Here is a 20,587-nt window from a genome sequence, read left to right on the forward strand (position 1 = left end):
AATCAGAGCAAACAGAGCCTCCATCATAGAACTTCCATCTATGCAAAATGAATAAAGTATATTGTAAACATAATTTCAATCCTGATATATTTGAATATCATCTAACTCCCTCAGGGTAGAAGAGCCCTTCAATTCTAGGATATGTAGAATATGCTATTAACTTCTACATTCAAACCACACGACTAACCACACGCAAAGATAAATCTACCTAAACTGATGAAAGACTTTTCATTTAAGATTTTATCAAATTATTGACTGCACATTCCACTATCACTCAAGAACACTCCCGAGAGAAACCAGAAGCTGTAAGTCCAGACATCCAATATTCATTAAACCGAAAAAAGCATACGTCTGCATGCTAGAGCTTCTAGAAAGAGCAACTTCCGGATTGTGAGCCAAGTCCTGAAGGATCCCATTATTAAATTAATACCTTAAGATACTATTTCAACAAACATGTCTTTCTGGAAAAGGGCAAAGTCAAAGGAAAGCTCACTCATAAACAGCCAAGAGGATAACAAATCTACATAAGTGTCTAGACAATTTATTCCAGAAGCAAGAAAACTATAGGCTAACAATTTTCAGTAGAACCCCACCCTGACCGAATTGTCTGAGAAAAGTGATCCTGTCTCCTTCCAAATCAGTCTGTGTGGATATCCCCCCCATGGTCAGCCTAGATCCACTATCAGGAGAAGTAGGAAAATTATTTGATACATATCACAACACCAAAATTTGGATTTGTATCGAGTGCATACTGATCTTTTGAACAGGGTAATAATGTAGCGCTTTGATAGTGTGGATTTGGTGCATTATACATATCTACATTGTTGTTGTTATTATTATTATTATTATTGCAAGTTGTACTCCGTTGGATCAGCAATGTATCACTGTACCAGATCATAAAATGACTCCATGACTCCAAACAAACACCACACTAACACAGTGATGGAAATGAAGCATAAAAGTCAAGAGAACCACATCTCAAATGCTTAAAGTAAAAGATTTAGGGCGTCTCTAGATCCAAACACTACTGCAGCCAACCTCAAGGATCACACTTAATTTCGAACCCTCTTAACTAAATCATTACAGAAGATTCCTCAGAGACAAATCAACTGCTTGAGCCAAACACACTGAAGTCTATGAGCCGGAGCTTTTTGCTAGATTTTAGCATGAACATATGGACTATTAGCTGAGCGTTTTCGAGAAAACTCTCCTAAACAGTCTGTATTACCATGCAAATTAACTACATGCTGTAATGGAAACAATGTAGATCACTGAAGAACTGTCCGGCAGACACCAAATGCGTCTGTGTCAAGTGGAAGGGCAGAGATATCATTTGTGACCTTCAGCAGTATCATAGTACACAACTGATCACCAAAGACATTACAGAAATGGCACTTCGATCTATGTCTGTCCCATATACAATATTCCCAGAGACTAATGCCCAGCATGATGATATTCCATAGTTAGAAACGGCCTTGATGAGACAATGAACGGCATGCTTCATTAAATCAGCTGGAGGCACTTTGCACTAAGTCATTGCATTATTATCCAAATAATGGCGTCAAACCAAATATGCTGTCTGTACTAAATCAACTATTTCTTGAAGTGAGGTACTTGATATCATATAGCAAATGGTAATCAATTCTCAGATTTAAATAAGAGTTTGGGGTATTTTTGGAGCTTAATCAGTATTTCAGACTTGCAAAAGCAGTTGGAAGAAAGCCAAAAGTTTGTTTGTTGTTATCTTACGTCTCAAAAATTAATCCAGTTATATGAAGGTAACCGGAAAATAATCAAGTTTGAATCAGACAATCCAGTGATCGATGTTATGAGCAACAATCCACACTATTGGTTCAATCCAGAATCCGGTGACTGATATTATATATGGTAAAAGGCGACTATGCTTGTTGTAAGAGGCGACTAACGGGATCGGGTGGTCAGGCTCACTGACTTGGTTAATGCATGTCATGGATCCCAATTGCATGGATTGATGCTTGTGATATCAATCACTGGATTGTCTGGTCCAAGCGTGATTATTTACAGACCCCCGTTAATTGCTGGAATATTGCTGAATGTGGCGTTAAAACAACCAACCAACCAACCAGCCAACGACTGATATTATAAACAATGATGTACACCACTGAGGTACAATGATATGCAACTAACTAAGTCATAGTGTCTGACCACCCGATGTTGTTATTCATCTCAGGCGACCAGCATAGGTTGCTGGGTACCTATACTAACCCCAAATCCCCATGGAAAATCCAAAAGTGACATCTTAAGAAAGAAAAAGTACCAATGTAAGATTTGAACCCATAATCAGAACATACAAGCAGATGACGGACACTTTGCCATGGTGCCGTTATACAAAACAACCTTAGCGCTACGACTGTTATAAGTCTATGTTAAGGTATGGGAGATATGATCACCTTAGCGCTAAGATTGCTCTGTACAACGGCACCAGGTGAATAGTCACAGTATATGTCTTAGATCACCAAGTTTGACATACAAGACACATTTCATACAGTCTTGTTCCTACTAAAGGTAATTAGGAACAGTTGAATACACATGATAATAATTCCAACACACTTTTCTCTCATATAAAATATACTACTCAAAAAGAAATTATATTCCTCTCTGTTCACACTGACTGAGAGCCCTCAGTTGTGAGGTAACCTGTTTATATAGTCAACACTCTCCCATGGCAATGGTGAAGCTGTTGACTTTTAACAGGGGCTCAAACATTTCTACAGCACTTTTAATTCGACGTGTAAAAGAGCAAGGACATTAACTCAAAGCTGTTGATGCTGGAACCAATAGTGTCACAGGGACTGAGACTTTGTCAAGATTTCACAAAATTAAAACAAGGCAATAAAATCCTTTCAACTTGATGTCTTCCAGAAGAATTAATGACAACATTCAAGTAAGAGAAGGCTTTCGGACACATTTCAAGTGAGCCACAGATACATAATTTCATACTGATACCATTTTTGCCATGTAAATCATGAAGCTTATTACTGGACAAGAGCTAAAACACAAATATCAGCTGTCAGAAATATTGATAACCCATAAATGTAATAACCTTAAAACCCTGGGCAAGAGCACGACGAGAGACTTTTTTACAGAAGGAAACTGTCTCAGCTGACCTGTTTCAAGTCCAGAGGACGGAAGGGCTTGTAGCTATCTGCTATGAGAATAAATCAATCCCATAATATTACACTTTCCGTCAAATACTTCCGAACCTTGCAAGATCTGTGACACCTCAATTACAGCTGCTAAAATAGGATTGCAGCATTTATACTCGTTGAGAGACACATTTTTTTCTCTCCATTTCATGCAGCATCACTTCAGAAGTCCGGACACCCTGCTGATATCAGCGGCTGATCTGTTAGAGATATTCTATTTGCCGTAATAAGCACCTGAGAGCTTAGATAGTTGACAAAGGGGGCGCTTAAGTTAAAAATGTTTTCACAGATCGAGTGGTTGTGAGTGAGTGAGTGAGTGAGTGAGTGAGTGAGTGAGTGAGTGAGTGAGTATGGTTTTATGCCACTTTTAGCAATATTCCAGCGGGGGATGCCAGAAATGGGCTTCACACATTGTACCCATGTTGGGAATCAAACCCAGGTGACGAGCGAACGCTTTAACCACTAGGCTACCAAACCGCCCCTTGAGTGGCAGTGAACAAACTTAGTTCAAACATATATATGATTTGTTTTCCATAATAGCTACAAGGCAATCATAATCCCTTCTACGCAACAGTCTGCAAGAAAATATCGACTCTCATGTCGGTCTTAGTAGGGGGAGCTTATAAAGATTACGTACAGATTGGTGAAGATTGTTGGTTGTTTTGTTGTTTAACGCCGCACTCAGCAATATTCCAGCTATATGACGGTGGTCTGTAAATAATCGAGTCTGGACCAGACAATCCAGTGATTGATATCATGAGCATTGATCCATGCAATTGGGATTGATGACATGATCAACCAAGTCAGCGAGCCTGACCACCTGATCCTGTTAGTCGCCTCTTACAACAAGCATAGTCGCCTTACGGCAAGCATGGGTTGCTGAAGACCTATACTACCCCGGATCTTCACAGGCCGATTGGTGAAGAAGTTGGTCTGGAGGTGCTTATTGGAACAGGTGCTTATGGCAGCGAATACGGCACATCATACAGATTTCATGTTTGTCATTACATGAAGTTAAGTTTATTGCTTCTGACATGGTAATATTCACTGCCAATTTGCAGGACCAAGTTGCGATAACAACCAGGTATTATTTACTTCATCTCCTAATAGGGTCTTACATAAACAGCAAACCAAGCGGCTACTTAAGCAGGGTTACAGTAGCATCGGTTTGCCTGCACTAGGCTTGATTGCAGCACAGGCTGTTTCACAAAAGCTGTGATTCAGTTGATGTATAGATATAAATGTATACAATTAACTTGACTTAGTATCAAAGAAGATTGCAGAATATTTTCAGCTGACAGAAAGGGTGTAATTTTCTTTTTTCAATTTTATCACAACTGAACTGTTTTACACCTTCACCTATAAAAAAGAGAAATTTAATTGTGCTCACTTAATCAAACTCAGTTCCCATCTAACCTCAATGAAATAGCCAATGAAGAAAAAAAAGAGAAGAGTTACATCCCTTTGGAATGGTGCCATCTGCTCCAACATCAGAGTACAGTTCAACAGTCCTGAAACTGCAACTCTTTCTTAATATTTGCTGACACTGCAAATATCAGGTCGAAGTGAGGACTTGCAACCATAATCCAAATATCTGTACAGTTAGCTGTGGCGCCTTACAACTAATTCATGAGGGTTTGTTTGTTTGTTTGTTTGTTTGTTTAACGCTATATTCAGCAATATTCCAACTATATGGTAGCAGTCTGTAAAGTATCGAGTCTGGACCAGGCAATCCGGACATTAACATAATGAGCATCAGTCTACACAGTTGGAATATGATGATATACTTCAACCAAGTTAGTGAGCCTGATCTCAATAGTCTCCTCTAACGATAACAATGAGTTGCTGCAGAAATATTCTAAGATCTTCCAGTTCTAAGGAACTACAACAGCATGCTGTTGCTCAAATGGAAGTCATATGCTGTGTCATATGAAGTCTAATGCATTCGTGACCAACTCGTGTTATTCCGTGACAAAGCCAAATAGCGACTCGTGCCCCTCTCATGGCCATTTTTGCGACCGAGTTCCGTCTTAGCGCAAACAGGCATACCTAAAACAATTGTCAACTCGTTGCGTATTTCCCCATATATTATATATATTTCAGACGCACGTTACAGCACATCGGGACATGCAGAATTATACAGTATGAATGAACACATTTTACTGTGTCTTGGGTATATTTTAAGATGCAAGACATATATAAAATCAAAATTTATTTCTGAGGGATTCTTTGACGAAGAACTTGAAATCATGCGCAAATTCTAATTGGTTTGTTTTATTTTAGCACATGACATTCATCGATAGGGGGACGAGTCTTCTTGCAGGTTACGGAAAGGGGCGAGTGGTGTCATATGAAGTCATATGCTGTGTTGTTTCAGAGAATCAGAGCATGGTAAAAATATTAACATACCTCGCACAACAGAATCGTTCTGGTGGGTATACTCAATATGCAAGCAATTACACATTACACTGGAGCAATAGAAAATGAAGAAAAGCTATGTACAGATCCCAAAGGATGTATCAGGTGTCTCATAATTACACATGAAAGCAAGAAGTATTTCAGATTGAAGGCCATCCCATCACAAGGCAAATGTTTTGTGCTTCAGCTCTGTAAATGATCAGGGTTCTGCAACATCTCTGGAACACTGATGGAAGACCATGCTGTCCTCTATGGAAACCATAGACAGTTAGTTTTACTGAAAATCCATTTGCCTCTGGATCAGAAATAAATGATATGTTTCAATCTTAAGTACACGTATCAAAGGGGTACACAAAGTATGAGCTCTACAGTACCAGTTGTCGGACTTTCGTATTGTGAAATCCTCAATGGCTGAGTGGGTTACGTTGTTGTCTTTTTTGTGCTCGTGATTAGGTGCCATACTCTGAGAAGTCTGGCTTCAAATCCTGGATAGGACTCATCCCCAAAAAGTGCTAGAATTTGTACTTTACTAAAAAAAGTTTTATCCCAAACATATGTAACAGGATGCAATCTTGTTGTATTCCGGCAGTGAGTGAGTTTACCTCTTGTTTACATGTAAATATAGAGTCTGGACCTGACAAACAGTTACTGAAAGCATGAGTCGTCACACAGATCCGCACGATCAGGGTACGATGACATGCCATCAGCCAAGTCACACAGCCTGACCATCTGATCTCAATTTTGGACAAGCATGGATGGCTCAAGGCGGTTCTGGTAGAATAGCTGTTGTAGGCATGTCCGTACAATGTCTGTAGGTTGTAGATAGTGGGGAGGAACATGATGCTTCATGCAGCAGTCAGCAGTCAGGCCACAAAGTTGCGACTAAATTGGAAACAAATCATGGGTTACCCAAAGACCAATTCTAACCCACATTTTCACGGGTCAGTAAGTAAGTAGACTTTTCAAATAATATCTTGGCAATCTGAAAGAGTAACCAAGGCTAGGCAAATAGGTGGTTGACAGCATGAGCAACAATCCTTGGCATCCGAGGACAACGGCACAAAACCCCAAATAGTGCCGAGCTGATGCTCATTTCTGTCTGCTACCTCTCACAAACATTGGGAGCAGGGGACCTATTCAGCCCAAGGATCCCTACGGAGCATTAAAGGTACACCAAGGGAGGTCCATGCAGGATGAATATCACAACCCAGTACAACACATTCTGATCAATCACCATATTCCATCCATCAATGCAGTGAAGAGCTGCAACAGACCTACAATTTCCTGACTACCTTTCCCATCCAATCATCATTCTAGGGACCATAACACAGCATCCACTTTGGAACATGAATTCTGCATTATTTCAAACGAATGTAAATAAATAATTCACAAACATTTGATATTTATTTTATGGCTTTCATCACAAACATTTCTCATCTTCTGTCTGGCTTTCATTCAAATGTCTGCATGGACACACCAACATCAACATTCATGCCCTTCAGCTGCCTCAGAAACAGCGACCTCACCAGGTTATGAAGCATCCCATACCCTCAAGACTGTCAGGAATCAAACATGCTCGACTGGAGACATATTCATCCATTGATAATGTTGATACATCATATACTGCCGAACCATTGAATCATCCAGGTTCCAGTAAGCTCAATTTCAATTACCGTATTTTCTTGAGTATAGTGCGCACTTTTTTTCGAAAAAACACAGCTGTGTAGAAGGGGGTGCGCATTATACACGAATTATGAGTTTGGATGTTTTTTTCCCCCATGGAAAGACATTACCGTGAGCACGAAACACCGGGAATACCATGTCAACAAATCCATACTGAAGTACGCAAAATAATTATGTAATTACACTGTCTGGCTATAAAAAGTGTTCTTTGTATATCTGGACTTTGACTCGTTAAAAGTCATATTTGTTTTTGTTGGACGATTCTATGTCAACATGAAATTCTCCCGATCACGTGATCACGTGCACGGGAGCCTTGATGGTGACTGGTCAGACATGTTCCATGTAAAAAATAATACCCGGGAATAGCGATCAGCTGCTTCGCTTAGGGTTATTATTATTTGAAATATGTTTAGTAAAGGTTGCATATAATCAAGAAAATAATGGAATATATTATTCCTGATAAATAAAATAGTTTCAGATACAATTGTTGCCGATCCTTGCATTAAAAAACTTATAAAGTTATATCATTGGGTGTGTCTTGACCGAATCACCGGTCAATCCTAAGAAAACGTGTGTACAGCTGATTGCTGTTTCCAGCTTAGTTTACGAGAAAATACGCAAGGTAATCTTAATCCCTAAATATAAAACAATGTCTAGCAGAACAATAAATACTATTTAAACGGTAAATAAACATGTCTGGTGATTTTTTATCTCAAATTTCGAATTTGTACTGACAATGTTTCTCAGCACCCGTTCGTTTGCCGGACTTCACTGAAAGGGTACGGTGTAAAAATTTTCTGCACATAATATTCAATTTCTTTTTTTCCAAAATATTGAACCCGCTAGAGGGGGGTGCGCATTATACATGGATGCGCACTATACTCAAGAAAATACGGTATCAATTCTTTAGTCAAATTACACTGGAATATAAAAGAAAGGGTCACATGGCTTTGAAGGTCATGAATATAAAGATAACATGATAGATAAATGTCTTAATGGAAACGACAAGGAAGATGATGATGGTTATTAAATCCAAAAGGTGTCCAGTTTCAGCTTTCATACTGATCATACTTTTCCATAAATAAATAAAAATAAAAAGGTTGTTTCGGAGAAAATATATTTCTTGTAGATTTAATGACTATTTGTCATGCAATTTACCTACTTAAAACTACTAGTCACTAATACCCTGAGCAAATTCTTTCAGACAACAACACTCAGATATCATGTCTCAATTTTCAAAATAACATCTCATTCTGCAGTATGATGACTCAAACATCAGAATCATTCTACAGAAAAATACTGAGGAAACATAACAACTGGGATCTATTACTATGGCAACCAACCATTTTGGCATATTGTCCGATCTCACAAATCCTTCTTACAAACTTGCAGATGACACAAACGTAACCATCACATCAAGTGTGACTTGATACAGACAAACATGGGTCACATAAGAAGACCTGATTAGCTCCCGTTTCAAGTATGACATTTGTGGTGGAGCCATATTCCAGCTAAGAGGATCAGTGGCTGTCAGATGAGGCAGACCTGCACTTCAACTCACATTTAGCAAATCACACAAAAGAAGCAACTGCTCATTGCACAGCATTAGTGTGTCTGTCTTGATGTGCAGCATTTAAATATGGAGAAGGTCACGTTGATGTACACTGGGAAACAATCTCTCCTGTTCTGTTGGCATGGTGTTAATGATGCCATGTCATGGTTCGTACTGATCTTAAGCCTCCAACGTAGGGCCGTTTTTGTGCCTCTTTAGCAATTATCACAATTTAAAGACTAAACGTAAGATGCTAAATTCAAGTCTGTGCCATATACAAATGGCCACCCTGTCCTTGGACCAACATACTGCAATGCACAATGGTGATGAAAATACCGAAATTCATGGTCATCATGTTACCAAATCATCAGGTGGCCCATGTCCTACATCAGTGAGTGAGTGAGTGAGTTGGGTTTAACACCGCTTTTAACAATATTCCAGTTATATCGCGGCGTGTCAGCTTAATGTGGGAGGAAAGCCCGAAGTGATGCAGGTCTCAGACGTTTACCACTTTGGTGAAACCCACGAGCATGGGTATGGTGCTGACAAAACTAGAAACATAATCGGGGCGAACCGGGATTCGAACCCACAATCATAGGTTTCTGGAGTGCCCAAGAGACGCAACTCTGCACAGCGAATCACGGCGCCTTAGATGAGTGGTCCACCCGTGCCCCCATGTCCTACATTACGTAATGAATACTAAAATACCATAGCCTATTCCATGAGCTTATTCCTCACAGTCTCCCCTTCTTTTTCACCACTTATGCAGGCTAATGCTATTATCAACTGTTCCCTTATAATGCCTTATACTCTATCAAACATAAGACAATTAATGAGTGACAACATTATACTAGTTGCGTTGGTAAAAAACAACTTCCAAGTGCCAAAACATATCGTGATATTCATCCATCTCTTCTTGGCCTTGTATTAATCACACCTAGTATCATGCCTGGAAACCACCCCCAAGGTCTGTAGATAAAGCACTATTGATTCCAGAATCACACTGTGAACCACACAATGCACTCAGTCTCTTTCCTTACGTGTTTCTGGTGGGCTGACTGTAAACTGCTCCTCATTGATGATCAGCTTGAAGTCCGAGCGTAACAATATATCAATGGTCGTGGACCTCGCCACTCGACTGCCATCTGAAACAAACAAAAGTTTCTGTCTAAATTGTCTGGTAGTACTCATAGTCTAGACAGGTCTTGTAGGTGATCATGAAACATGTTTAAAATCAAGCCTAGGTTTTAGTTTGTGAAGAGCAACTGACCAGTAGGAACTACCTAGTAAATGAAGTTCAAAGTAGATGTTTTGTTAACTGTTACCATGGTTACATTTCTGTAGCTCACCTGCCACTAGTTGTTTTGTTTGTTTGTTTCTTGTTTAACGCCGCACTCAGTAATATAACAGCTACATGACAGCTGTCTGTAAATAATCGAGTCTGGACCAGACAATCCAGTGATTGACATGATGAGCATCAATCCAGGCAATTGGGATACAAAGACATGCATCAACCAAGTCAGCGAGCCTGACCACCCAATCCCGTTAGTCACCTCTTATGACAAGCATAGTCGCCTTTTAAAGCAAGCATTGAAGACCTATTCTACCCGGTATCTTCATGGGTCACCTGCCACAAGTGCATATATTTGGGTACACACATAAACAATGTTATCACAAACCTAAAGGCCAAGAGATTTTGAGTGTGATGGTATTTCTTGTGTTTATTTTTCTGGTGTGATGGTACTGTGATGTGATGTGATGTGATGTGATGCTGCGTTGAACACAATCTAAAATAAAGAGATTACGATCCAAAGAAAAAGAAACTTAAAAAACATTATAAATGTTCACTCTCAAGTTATTGCAGATGAATAAATTGATAATATCAATCTATTTTCTCATATGCAGCATTTACTTTTAAACAAAATCATAAAAAATAATAAATCGTGTATTGATTTCCCCAACATTGATTTCGCCTCAATACAACAGAGCTCCTTAATACAACAGAGCTCCTTAATACAACAGAGCTCCTTAATACAACAGAGCTCCTTAATACAACAGAGCTCCTTAAAATGTACATACTTCATTCATTTAAGCCCTTTTTAAAAACACTGGGGGAGCAATTTGTCAATCTTGGATTTAGTACTGATAATTACTTTTCCTAAAAATGTATGTATAATTTGTTCTTGTCGCAATATGGCTGATATATTGCTGATGATAGAATACACAGTCATCATCGCAGTTACACACTTGTCCTAATTAGTTTGGCAAAAGTAGCACTCCACTAATAGGGTACCAATAACATGACATGACTTCAGATGCTACAGTAATTCTTGTCACCAGTCTTAGTTACATGACAGTAAAAACTATATTGCATGCACACTAAGCTGACTGCAAGACTTGCCTCAGCCATATCCAAACTGTACTATTGTTCATCATGTCTTTACAGATGCTATTCAATAAGGTATTTGCTTGTTTTTCTGTGCACTGATAAAACCTAAAAATGATTCATCAAATCATTAAAAATATTCCCTTGTAAGAGCCCAGCAGAAGGAAACAAATGGGCAACAAAAACTGAGCTGACTCAGCAAAGATTTTCCCAGTTCCATAACTATCAATCATCCATGACGGAGGCATTATTTTCATGGCTATAAACATTTGTTAAAGCTGTGAAATATTTGATGCATGTTCTAAATGTTTTCCAACCTAACTATTTCTGATTAGACTTGATCAAATTGAGCGGACGCGGCAAGATAGGCCCTCCTTATAATCATCCAGTCACCAATCATCAATCAGGAAATATTTCCTGCTGAGACTATGCATCCACAAAACTGCATATTTGTTGTTGTCTATCTAATCATTTCCACAGTCTGTGATCCGAGATGCACAGATTTAAACAAATCTGCCCCACAAACTGAGCTGACTCAGCAAAGACATCAACCATTACGGTGGCACTATATACCCTGGTGAGAAGAAGGCTATGAAACTCCACAGTGCCGACCTCAGTCAGCTTCCAGATTTATTGGTCACTTTCCTCAGTAAAGAGTCTCGAAGGTAAACTTGATCAGATGACCACCAACTGATTTGGATTCTAGGTTTTCAAGAGATGTAGGCCACCACTCGATGACAGCCAATCTGAACGTTTACATATTGCTGAATGGCATTATTTCTCCTTGGTGGGCTCTCTATTGGTGAGGCCATGCACAGAGACAATGTAATCAAAGATAATGGCGGTCCTGAAGAATAATCGCTGTGTGGGGGAGTGAGTGAGATGTTTAATACCTCTTTGGACATTATTTCAGTTATATCGCAGCATCTCAGCTAAATGTGGCAGGAAAGCCAATGAGATGCAGGTTGCGAGCAAGTTGGGTTTAACACCACTATAAAAGGTATTCCGATTATATTACAGCATGTCAGTTTAATGTTGTAGGAAAGCCCGAAGTATTGAAGGTCTCAGACAATTACCACTTAGGTGAAACCGACGAGCATGAGTATGGTGCTGACGAACCTAGAAACATAATCAGGGTGAACCAGGATTCAAACCCACAATCACAGGTTCCTAACATGCCCAAGGGAGGCAACTCTGCATGGTAATTTGCGACACCTAAGATGATTGGGCCACCTGTGCCCAGATGCAGGTTGTAGATGCCTACTGCTTTCATGAAACACGAAAGCATGGGAGTGGCGCTGATGGACAAACAAAGAAGCAGGGCAAATCATGAATTTTCTCGGTGGCAATAATTCCTGGCTACTCAGAAATACTGTTACATTTTTTCACTGCAGCGTAGGAAGTCTATTCAGTTATCTGGAAAGGAAACCTACAATTTGCATAACAATGGTCTTCCATGAGGTATAGACAATGATCAACTGATCTGGTGCAAACTGACAACCATGTGAAGCTGACTTGTCCTCCTTCCAGTGAAACCATGGAATCATCGTCCTAGACATCCCGTACTCTGTTGAAACACACCAGACATGCAGGGGAACACAGTGTAATCAACTCCGCTCCAACATGGCAAAGTTAATGAAACTATGTGGAATATCAGACTAATGACCTGAAATAAGTATTTAGTCAATAAGCATTTGGATCATTGAGGTGCGCGGGTTCTGAGCAGGTTTCAGCTGCATTAGTGACGGAGCACAGGGACCATAAAGGCTGGTGAGGCTTCATCTGTATGATGTAATTCAACAGCCAAACTAATAACAATATCAACTCAAATGGCCCATTTTATAAATATGTCTTAACAAGCTACATCAAGGAAAGGATTAAAGTCGACAGATGAGGCAAATGAACTGAAAAAAAATTGAATTATATTTTTTATTTCTTGAACATCAGTCCATAAAACTATTTACATTGACATTCAATTCTGTGAAATATGGAAGTTCAAGGTTTTCATGTACTAAAGAGTTCACACCTATCAGAAGGAATTCCTTCATGCACTTGTGTCTCTCACAGCAGAAGGAAGTGGTTAGGGAGGTTCGGCAGTACCGATCCTACTTTGCGGGGCAAAAACAAATCAATGAAATCCATTGAACACAAATGAAAAATCTAATTAAACCATGGAGTGCAGAAACCTGTAAAGCAGGATTTAGCAGCAGACTAAAGGGATAAGTCTCCATACAAACTGAAACAGGGTTGAAATAAAACAAATTTAAATCACATCTGAAAAAATACCATGAATGCAAATGAAATGACCTTCTCCACACACCTGCAGCTAGGCAGTACAAGAACGATTCAAACCTATTCTAAACTCAAGGTTATTTCTACCGGTCGACAAAGGCTTAACAATGTACTATCTATTAATTAAGATTGATTATTTACCGGTTGGCAAAAGGCTTAACATTTGTTTTATCCATTAACAAAGGAAAAGACCAGAAAAAAAGTCTGGTACTATCGATGAGATTTCTTAACTTGAGTTGCTTATAGCTATGTAAGTTTGTGTTCAGCCCCATGTTGAGTGCCATAAAATTTCCAAGTCCTGCTTTAGAATTCAAACCACGGACCTTCTGATCCGTGCTCGGATGCCTGGTTCACATGACCAAAGAGGTTAATGCCATCAGCAAGTTGACAAGGTATGGATGTAATCTGTTGGAGGACTCCAAGCCTTGCAACAAAGCTACAACCAGCAACATCATGGCAGCCTGTAAATAATATAGGCCAGGCAATCCACTAACTAAAAGCACAACCAACATCCCATGTCATCGGGAACATTGACACAAGTCTCAGAGCCTAACCATCTGATCCCCATTGTGTTAACTCATACAACTTGTGAGATGTATTGGGGACCCATGTTGACTAGGATTCCCTAAATGGTTGTGTGAATTCAGAAAGAGTTGAAAAGAGCATTCATTCATTGTTAGCCTTAGTCATGGTTGTCTAAGTCACAGGGTGTATATAAAACATGTCACACCATGGGATCATAAGGTTCTGCAGCTCACCCTCTACATAAATACATGTCTACATACTTAAAGGTGAGGTGAAATTGGGTGTAACATCACATTCAAGATTATTGCAGTTACATAGCAACGTGTGTATGCGTGTGTAGAAATGTCAACATTATAGTGCTAGCCACACTGAGATACCAAGGTGTAGTTTAACAAAATACCCCACTCAGATACAGTATACTGACATCCTTGTTTTAGACCCTTATGTAGATGGGCATGCAGGGTAACAAGTACCATCTTTTGAAATGATACATCTTGGGATCGAACCCCTGCTCTCCGGGCCGACGCTCTATCACGCAGACCACGGTGGCAGACTGGTCCAGGCAAGGTTCTATATATGGTTGCCTTGGCAGACAGACACCTTATGAATGATGTTCTACTATCAGCCTATGAATTAACTGATTACAATCACATAATGATTACATACTGATATCAGGTTAACACAAATAATTAATTCTCTTTCTCCACTATAATGCATAGCTTTTTCTAAGGATATTCCTATCATTCCATGAAAGGAATCCATTATTCAATATACCTATGAAAAGTTGACTAGTATGGTTTGTTGTTGTTGTTGTTATTGTTTAATGCCGCACTCAGCAATATTCCAGCTATTTGATGGCGGTCTGTAACTACTTGAGTCTGGACCAGACAATCCAGTGATTGACATCATGAGCATCGATCCACGCAATTGGGATACGATGACTATGATGGTATCAACATCATTCATGTTTTAGCACTAGCACTACCCTTCATAACAAATGATGTCAGTCTTGCTAAAATCATATCCCAAAAAAGTTGGTACAAATCCCAGTCGTACTACTGCATCCTTCTGGAATAGTCAGAACTGATCTACACACACCACACACTGTATTAATCAGTACCCAGGATCAGTCAACAGGAAGCTGATACTAACATGCCACAGAGGAAACATAACACTTGGAGATGTCTATCTAAAATGTTTCCATCTCTGCAACAGAAGAACCAAATGAATTTGAAAACATTTCCCACCTCATTTGCAATAAAATAGTTTCCCAAGATGACCATTTCTAGAAACCATTCCAAATCATTTCCACTTAATGTCCTCTAACTAGGTGGCAAATTATTTTTTTGCATCTCCTGGGAGTTTTCCAGAATCAACAGCTCCACTGAACGTGACAACTGAAAACTGTTCCACTTCCAAAAAGCTTTTTGCAATTGTTTTACATTTTAGTAATTGTGCTTGTTCAGCAACACAGGGACTTAATGCATTGGACACTGACTTCTATTCATTGACAAAGTGGCACAAGACCAAAGGAGACTAGGTTTCAACAAAATCTAACAAAGATGTTTCTCTTCTACAGCAGCCTAATCAAATGGGGGCTTAAACTGAACAAGTTTATGACCATTTAAAGACCCTATAAGGGAACATAGCAAGCTATCTCCTTAAGGATGAGAGGCCGAGGAAATTAGTTTTCCAAAGCAAATCATCCCTATCGGTAGCTGTATGGATGTGTCATGAATACAGATGAGGCCATTGATCATAAGGAGGGAACAAGACCACCCAGCCGAGGTGCCCAGACTGTACAACTTAGACAATTAACATTACCCATTTGAGATAATTTCTGTCAAATAGCTCAGGATATTGCTATTGAATTTGACACAAATTGACATGACAGTTCACCTTGGTGTTCAAGCTTGGATAGGGCGGCACACTTGTTGCGGTATTTGCATCCACAAATGAGTTGGTTGGTTGGTTTGTTGTTTAACGCCGCACTCAGCAATATTCTAGCTATATGACGGCAGTCATCCACAAATGAGTGTCACATGGGTATGGTGATGCTGACAGATAAGAGTGCTCAGGGATGAGTGCATGAGCGACATTGGATTTGCATTACACTTTGCAATATCATGATATCCTGAACCGTAATCAGTTTTGGAGCAGAGAAACCAAGGGAAACACTGAGAAATGGTCCAAAACTGAAGGTGAGGTGTGGTGAGGTGTGCATGTTTATTAGTGCTAGCCCACACAGAGATACACACACTCAGTTTCAACATAATATCACACTCAAAACACAGTATTCTGACTCGTGGGCTGACCAATCATTATTTCACCTCCGTACTGCCAAGCGCCAGGCAGGTTAACAACTATCCTCTTTTAACGTCTTTTGGTATGACAAGGCCAAGGATTGAACCACTATCCTTCTGCTTTCCAGGCAGATACTCTATCCATTGGACCATGGATGCTGTCTCCACATCTCAAAGGTATGATCAGGGATAGGCATGGCCACTAGTCCGTTAGTCCAAGACTAATGAATATCTAGGGACTTGTTGACTTTACATATATATCACTAGTCTAAAATGAGCTGTGGACTAGTTTGTTTCAACCAAAGATGTCTATCCCTGATAATGATATATGAGTCAAAAGAGATACATACTTTCTCTATCACTACAATTTCAGAAGCCATTGTGACCTCCTGATCTGCATGTTGATTTATTCAATAATCACTGGTCACTCTGGACCCTGAGTTTACATTTGTAAAAATGTTTCCAGTAGGATGCTTGAAAAGCATTTGTCAGGGTTGAATTGAGGATAAGAAAGCATTTTCTACAGGTTGAATTGAGGTAAAAAAAAACATTTTTCAGGATTGAATTGCAGTATGTTTCTTGGAAAATAATTACGAAACAAAAAAGATAAAGTCTACTTAAAACAAATCATTCCTTCAAACAAATTAGTTTAAAATTCTGTGAACCTAAGTATAATTGATCCTAGACTCACAAGACAAGAAAATACCGAAGAAAAAGTTTCAAACAGAAACATACCTCCACAAACAATGACAGTAGTTACAGCTGCACAATATATTTCCTAATCTTCTGATGTGAAAAAAAGACAGAAGTAAGCTCTCTGTCAAAGTGATGACAATGTCCTTGTCGGACACTGCAAACAGAAGGGACCTTCTCACAGACATCTCTTGACAGATCAAACACAAAGTCATCATCAGGGTCCCATCGGGATCAATGTTAATGGAGGTAGCTGGCAGAATGACCAGTACTAATGACCAGTGTCTTTAGATCGATGACAAGAAGATATGGTCCAGCTTTGTGATAAAGGAAGTAGTGATTCACATTCAGGACATATCTGCTACCTTTGCTTGTAGTTTCCACCAAATGAATTCCACTAATTTCGAACAAGGTTATCTTGAAATAATGCTTATCCTTTGTCGTCTTCCATTCCACATAAAAGTGGAGAGTTCCTTTACTTCTAACTGTCATGCTGACAAGCAGATAAATCTGTACTGGAAGAGGACAGGTGCTTCCCATGACCCTGGGGGGATGGAGGCATTGCCACACAACTTTTGAACCAGGAGGGAATGGCTGCATATCAGAATATAATCAGTTAAGTTTGTTTGTTGTTTAACGCTGTACTCAGCAATATTCCAGCTTTATGACGGCAATAATCAAGTCTCGTCCAAACAATCCTGTGATTGACATCATGAGCATCGAACCATGCAATAGACACACAATGACATGCATCAACCAAGCCAGAGAGCTGACCACCCGATTCTGTTTGTCGCCTCTTATGACAGTGTCGCATGGGTTATTGAAGACCAATTCTAACTGGGATATTCATGGGTCTTAAACAAGTGACCTCACAGCCATTCCTACAAAATATCTGCTCTAAGCGGCCCAGGATTCTCTTGGAATAAAGTTTGCAGAAACCAAAGTCAGGATTCTCTTGGAATAAAGTTTGCAGAAACCAAAGTCATACAAAAAAAACAGCTGAAAAAATTAATGTCTTCATGTAAAAAAACCCAAACTATTTCAGAAAACAACTCTTCCTTTTGTCTTTTGAGCCATGTAATATCAAAGTGGATGTTCACCTACATGTACTACAAAGGTCAGGGGGGCTTGAAAATATACCTTTGTGTATCAATTCTTTGTTGATATAAAAAATGTGTTTTCAATTACTGATTGAAACAATTTCAATACCATTCCTTATTACCTGTCAAAGATGGTGTGTTCAAGTTACCAGCATGAAGTATTATAATGCAGTAAAAATTGTTGAGATCTTGCTGTTTGTCCTTTACAAAAATGTCTGGGTATTTTCTGAACACACAATTTGGCAGGAAGAAAGACTGGAAAAAATTGCTACTGCCAACCTACAATTTCGTTTGCAGAAAATTAACCAGCCATGCTGTCCACATTGCTAGCTGACAGTATACCTTTGGCATTTGACTTAATTAATACCAAGTGTCCCCAAAGCCATGTAGCTGTACATACCACTGTTAAAAGAGAAGAAAATTGGTTGACGAAATAGCATTTGATGGGTCTCCATCACAGAGTCTGCAATCTTGGAGATGAGCTTTGTACCTCTTTCATCTCAATTGTCTGGGTGAGAAAAAACTCTTTCATTTCAAATTGAAAAAATACTGTGATAAACAGGTTTTGTAAAGTTCACATATTGGATCTGAAAAAAAGATAACATGAAATGGAAACCAATATCCAATCATACTGCCATATAGTTTATGTAAAGTACACAAGTTGATGGTATGAAACTGAGCTTCAGCAATACATGCTTGTCGTAAGAGGCGACTAACAGGAAAAGTTGGTCAGGTTCGTTGAGTTTAAAACACTGCATGAGGCACTGGGAGCACAGCAGCAGAAGTGTCGACATTACACCCAGGATCTGTACAAACGTCACACGCCACATTGCATTTCGACTTCACACATCAGAAACACTTCCAGCAACAAAAAGCTTCTCAAACCAATATCATATCAAACCATATATAATATATATACTGAACAAAATAAGTCAGTGAACAAGAATATTTTGGGGGATAGATCTTTTTAATTTGAATTAAAAATGATGTTTCACATATAAAAATATTTCATGTTCCATGTTGCCCATAGTACAAGGACTTATACCGAAATGTCGCTATCACAGTAACATAAAGAAGTTGTTATCCATAAACCTTTCTCAACTTTGTCATCTGTCACCTTCTAAGAAATACCTATCAAACAATTTTGTGTAATATACAATTCAGCAGACCACTTGCATAAAATGGTCTCAGCACTATGACTATCGCAAGTCTACTGGGGCTACGAAAGTAATAGCATGAAGATTGCTTTGTGCAAGTGGACCCATTCTCTACTGGTTTCTAGTGATGTTTCTTCACAACTTATTACGCGAGTCCTGATGACAGCAATGCAAGAACATCTCTACAAAGACAGGGCTCTTGATGGGGTGCCGACAGCGCCATGATTCTATTACCATGTCTTGTTGAAGGGTGACAGCAGTTGGACTCAGATGGCATATTAAGCTTTAAACCAAATGTCAACCTGCTGGTAGTCTAATGTCCATGCTGTAAAATGTGTTTATATAGTGTGCCAAGATGCAAGAGCCTAGCCGCGACCTTTGGCGCTCGATTGTGATCAAACGGACACATAATTACACAACAATACTGCCATGACAAACCCTGAAATGCGGCCTGGGGTAAATAACTTTACGTCCACAACCACAAAATATTATTTCTCATTACTTTTACTTATTCATTTAGTTGATTGTAGACAGGAAAATTTCACTTGCTTCAAGTTTTGACTAATGGCTAACATGTGGCAACGTTCACCTTTGAGATGAGCCCAAGTCCACCAAGGGTAATAAGTGTTCTGAACCACATAGCTGTCAACTTGATATCAAAATCTCATTTAAGAACTTGTCATCCTGAGATGTATGTTTCAGTCAAGATGTCATTATAGTTTTTATCGCCATAACAACCCTCTTTCATCTAATGAAAGTAATAGTGCTCTGCTGCACTCTTCATTCCCAATCTGACACTGTCACTCACCATTGCTACTCTAGTGACTTTGATGGCCTGCATCGCTATTCTAGCTGTCTATACACCCAGAATCATCAACTAAAGCCATTCAATTATCTGAACTTGAATTGAGGCTGAAGCTAAACCATTTAGAATTGATAAAGTGAGTATATATTAAACAATAACACGGATTTACCAAATAGTTGACAGTGATTACCTCTGACCCAGGTATCACAAAATACACAGAATGGTTATCTGAAAGAGACCCACAGTCAGTATGATGCTTTATACTTTCTTAGCAACACAATGATGTTCCTAATCTATTCATCTGACACAAAAACATGGTATCAAGTATGACATCTCTTCTGTAGCACTAGATTCCAATATTCCCACTGTCAGAGCATCCAGTGAAATCTTTACATCTCTCAACTCCCTGAGGGGACTACAGCTACCTTCATCGCACTAAATGCTCTATCATAATGATAACCTAAAGCTTACTTGTGGTCGCTTCACCA

At 39.2% G+C, this 20,587-nt stretch overlaps 1 protein-coding gene across 1 annotated transcript in view; it reads right to left on the bottom strand.

Annotated features, from left to right (window-relative positions):
* LOC124110628 (calcium uniporter protein, mitochondrial-like) overlaps positions 1-20,587 on the bottom strand; it is a 104,701-nt gene that overhangs the window by 17,700 nt on the left and 66,414 nt on the right. The window contains exon 4 of the mRNA XM_046469937.2: positions 9,879-9,983. Coding sequence (XP_046325893.1) covers positions 9,879-9,983 — 105 coding nt within the window. The remainder of the gene's footprint in view (positions 1-9,878; positions 9,984-20,587) is intronic.

This window comes from Haliotis rufescens, unplaced genomic scaffold, assembly GCF_023055435.1.
Source record: "Haliotis rufescens isolate VD_foot unplaced genomic scaffold, xgHalRufe1.0.p SCAF_11, whole genome shotgun sequence".
NCBI classification, from domain to species: domain Eukaryota; kingdom Metazoa; phylum Mollusca; class Gastropoda; order Lepetellida; family Haliotidae; genus Haliotis; species Haliotis rufescens.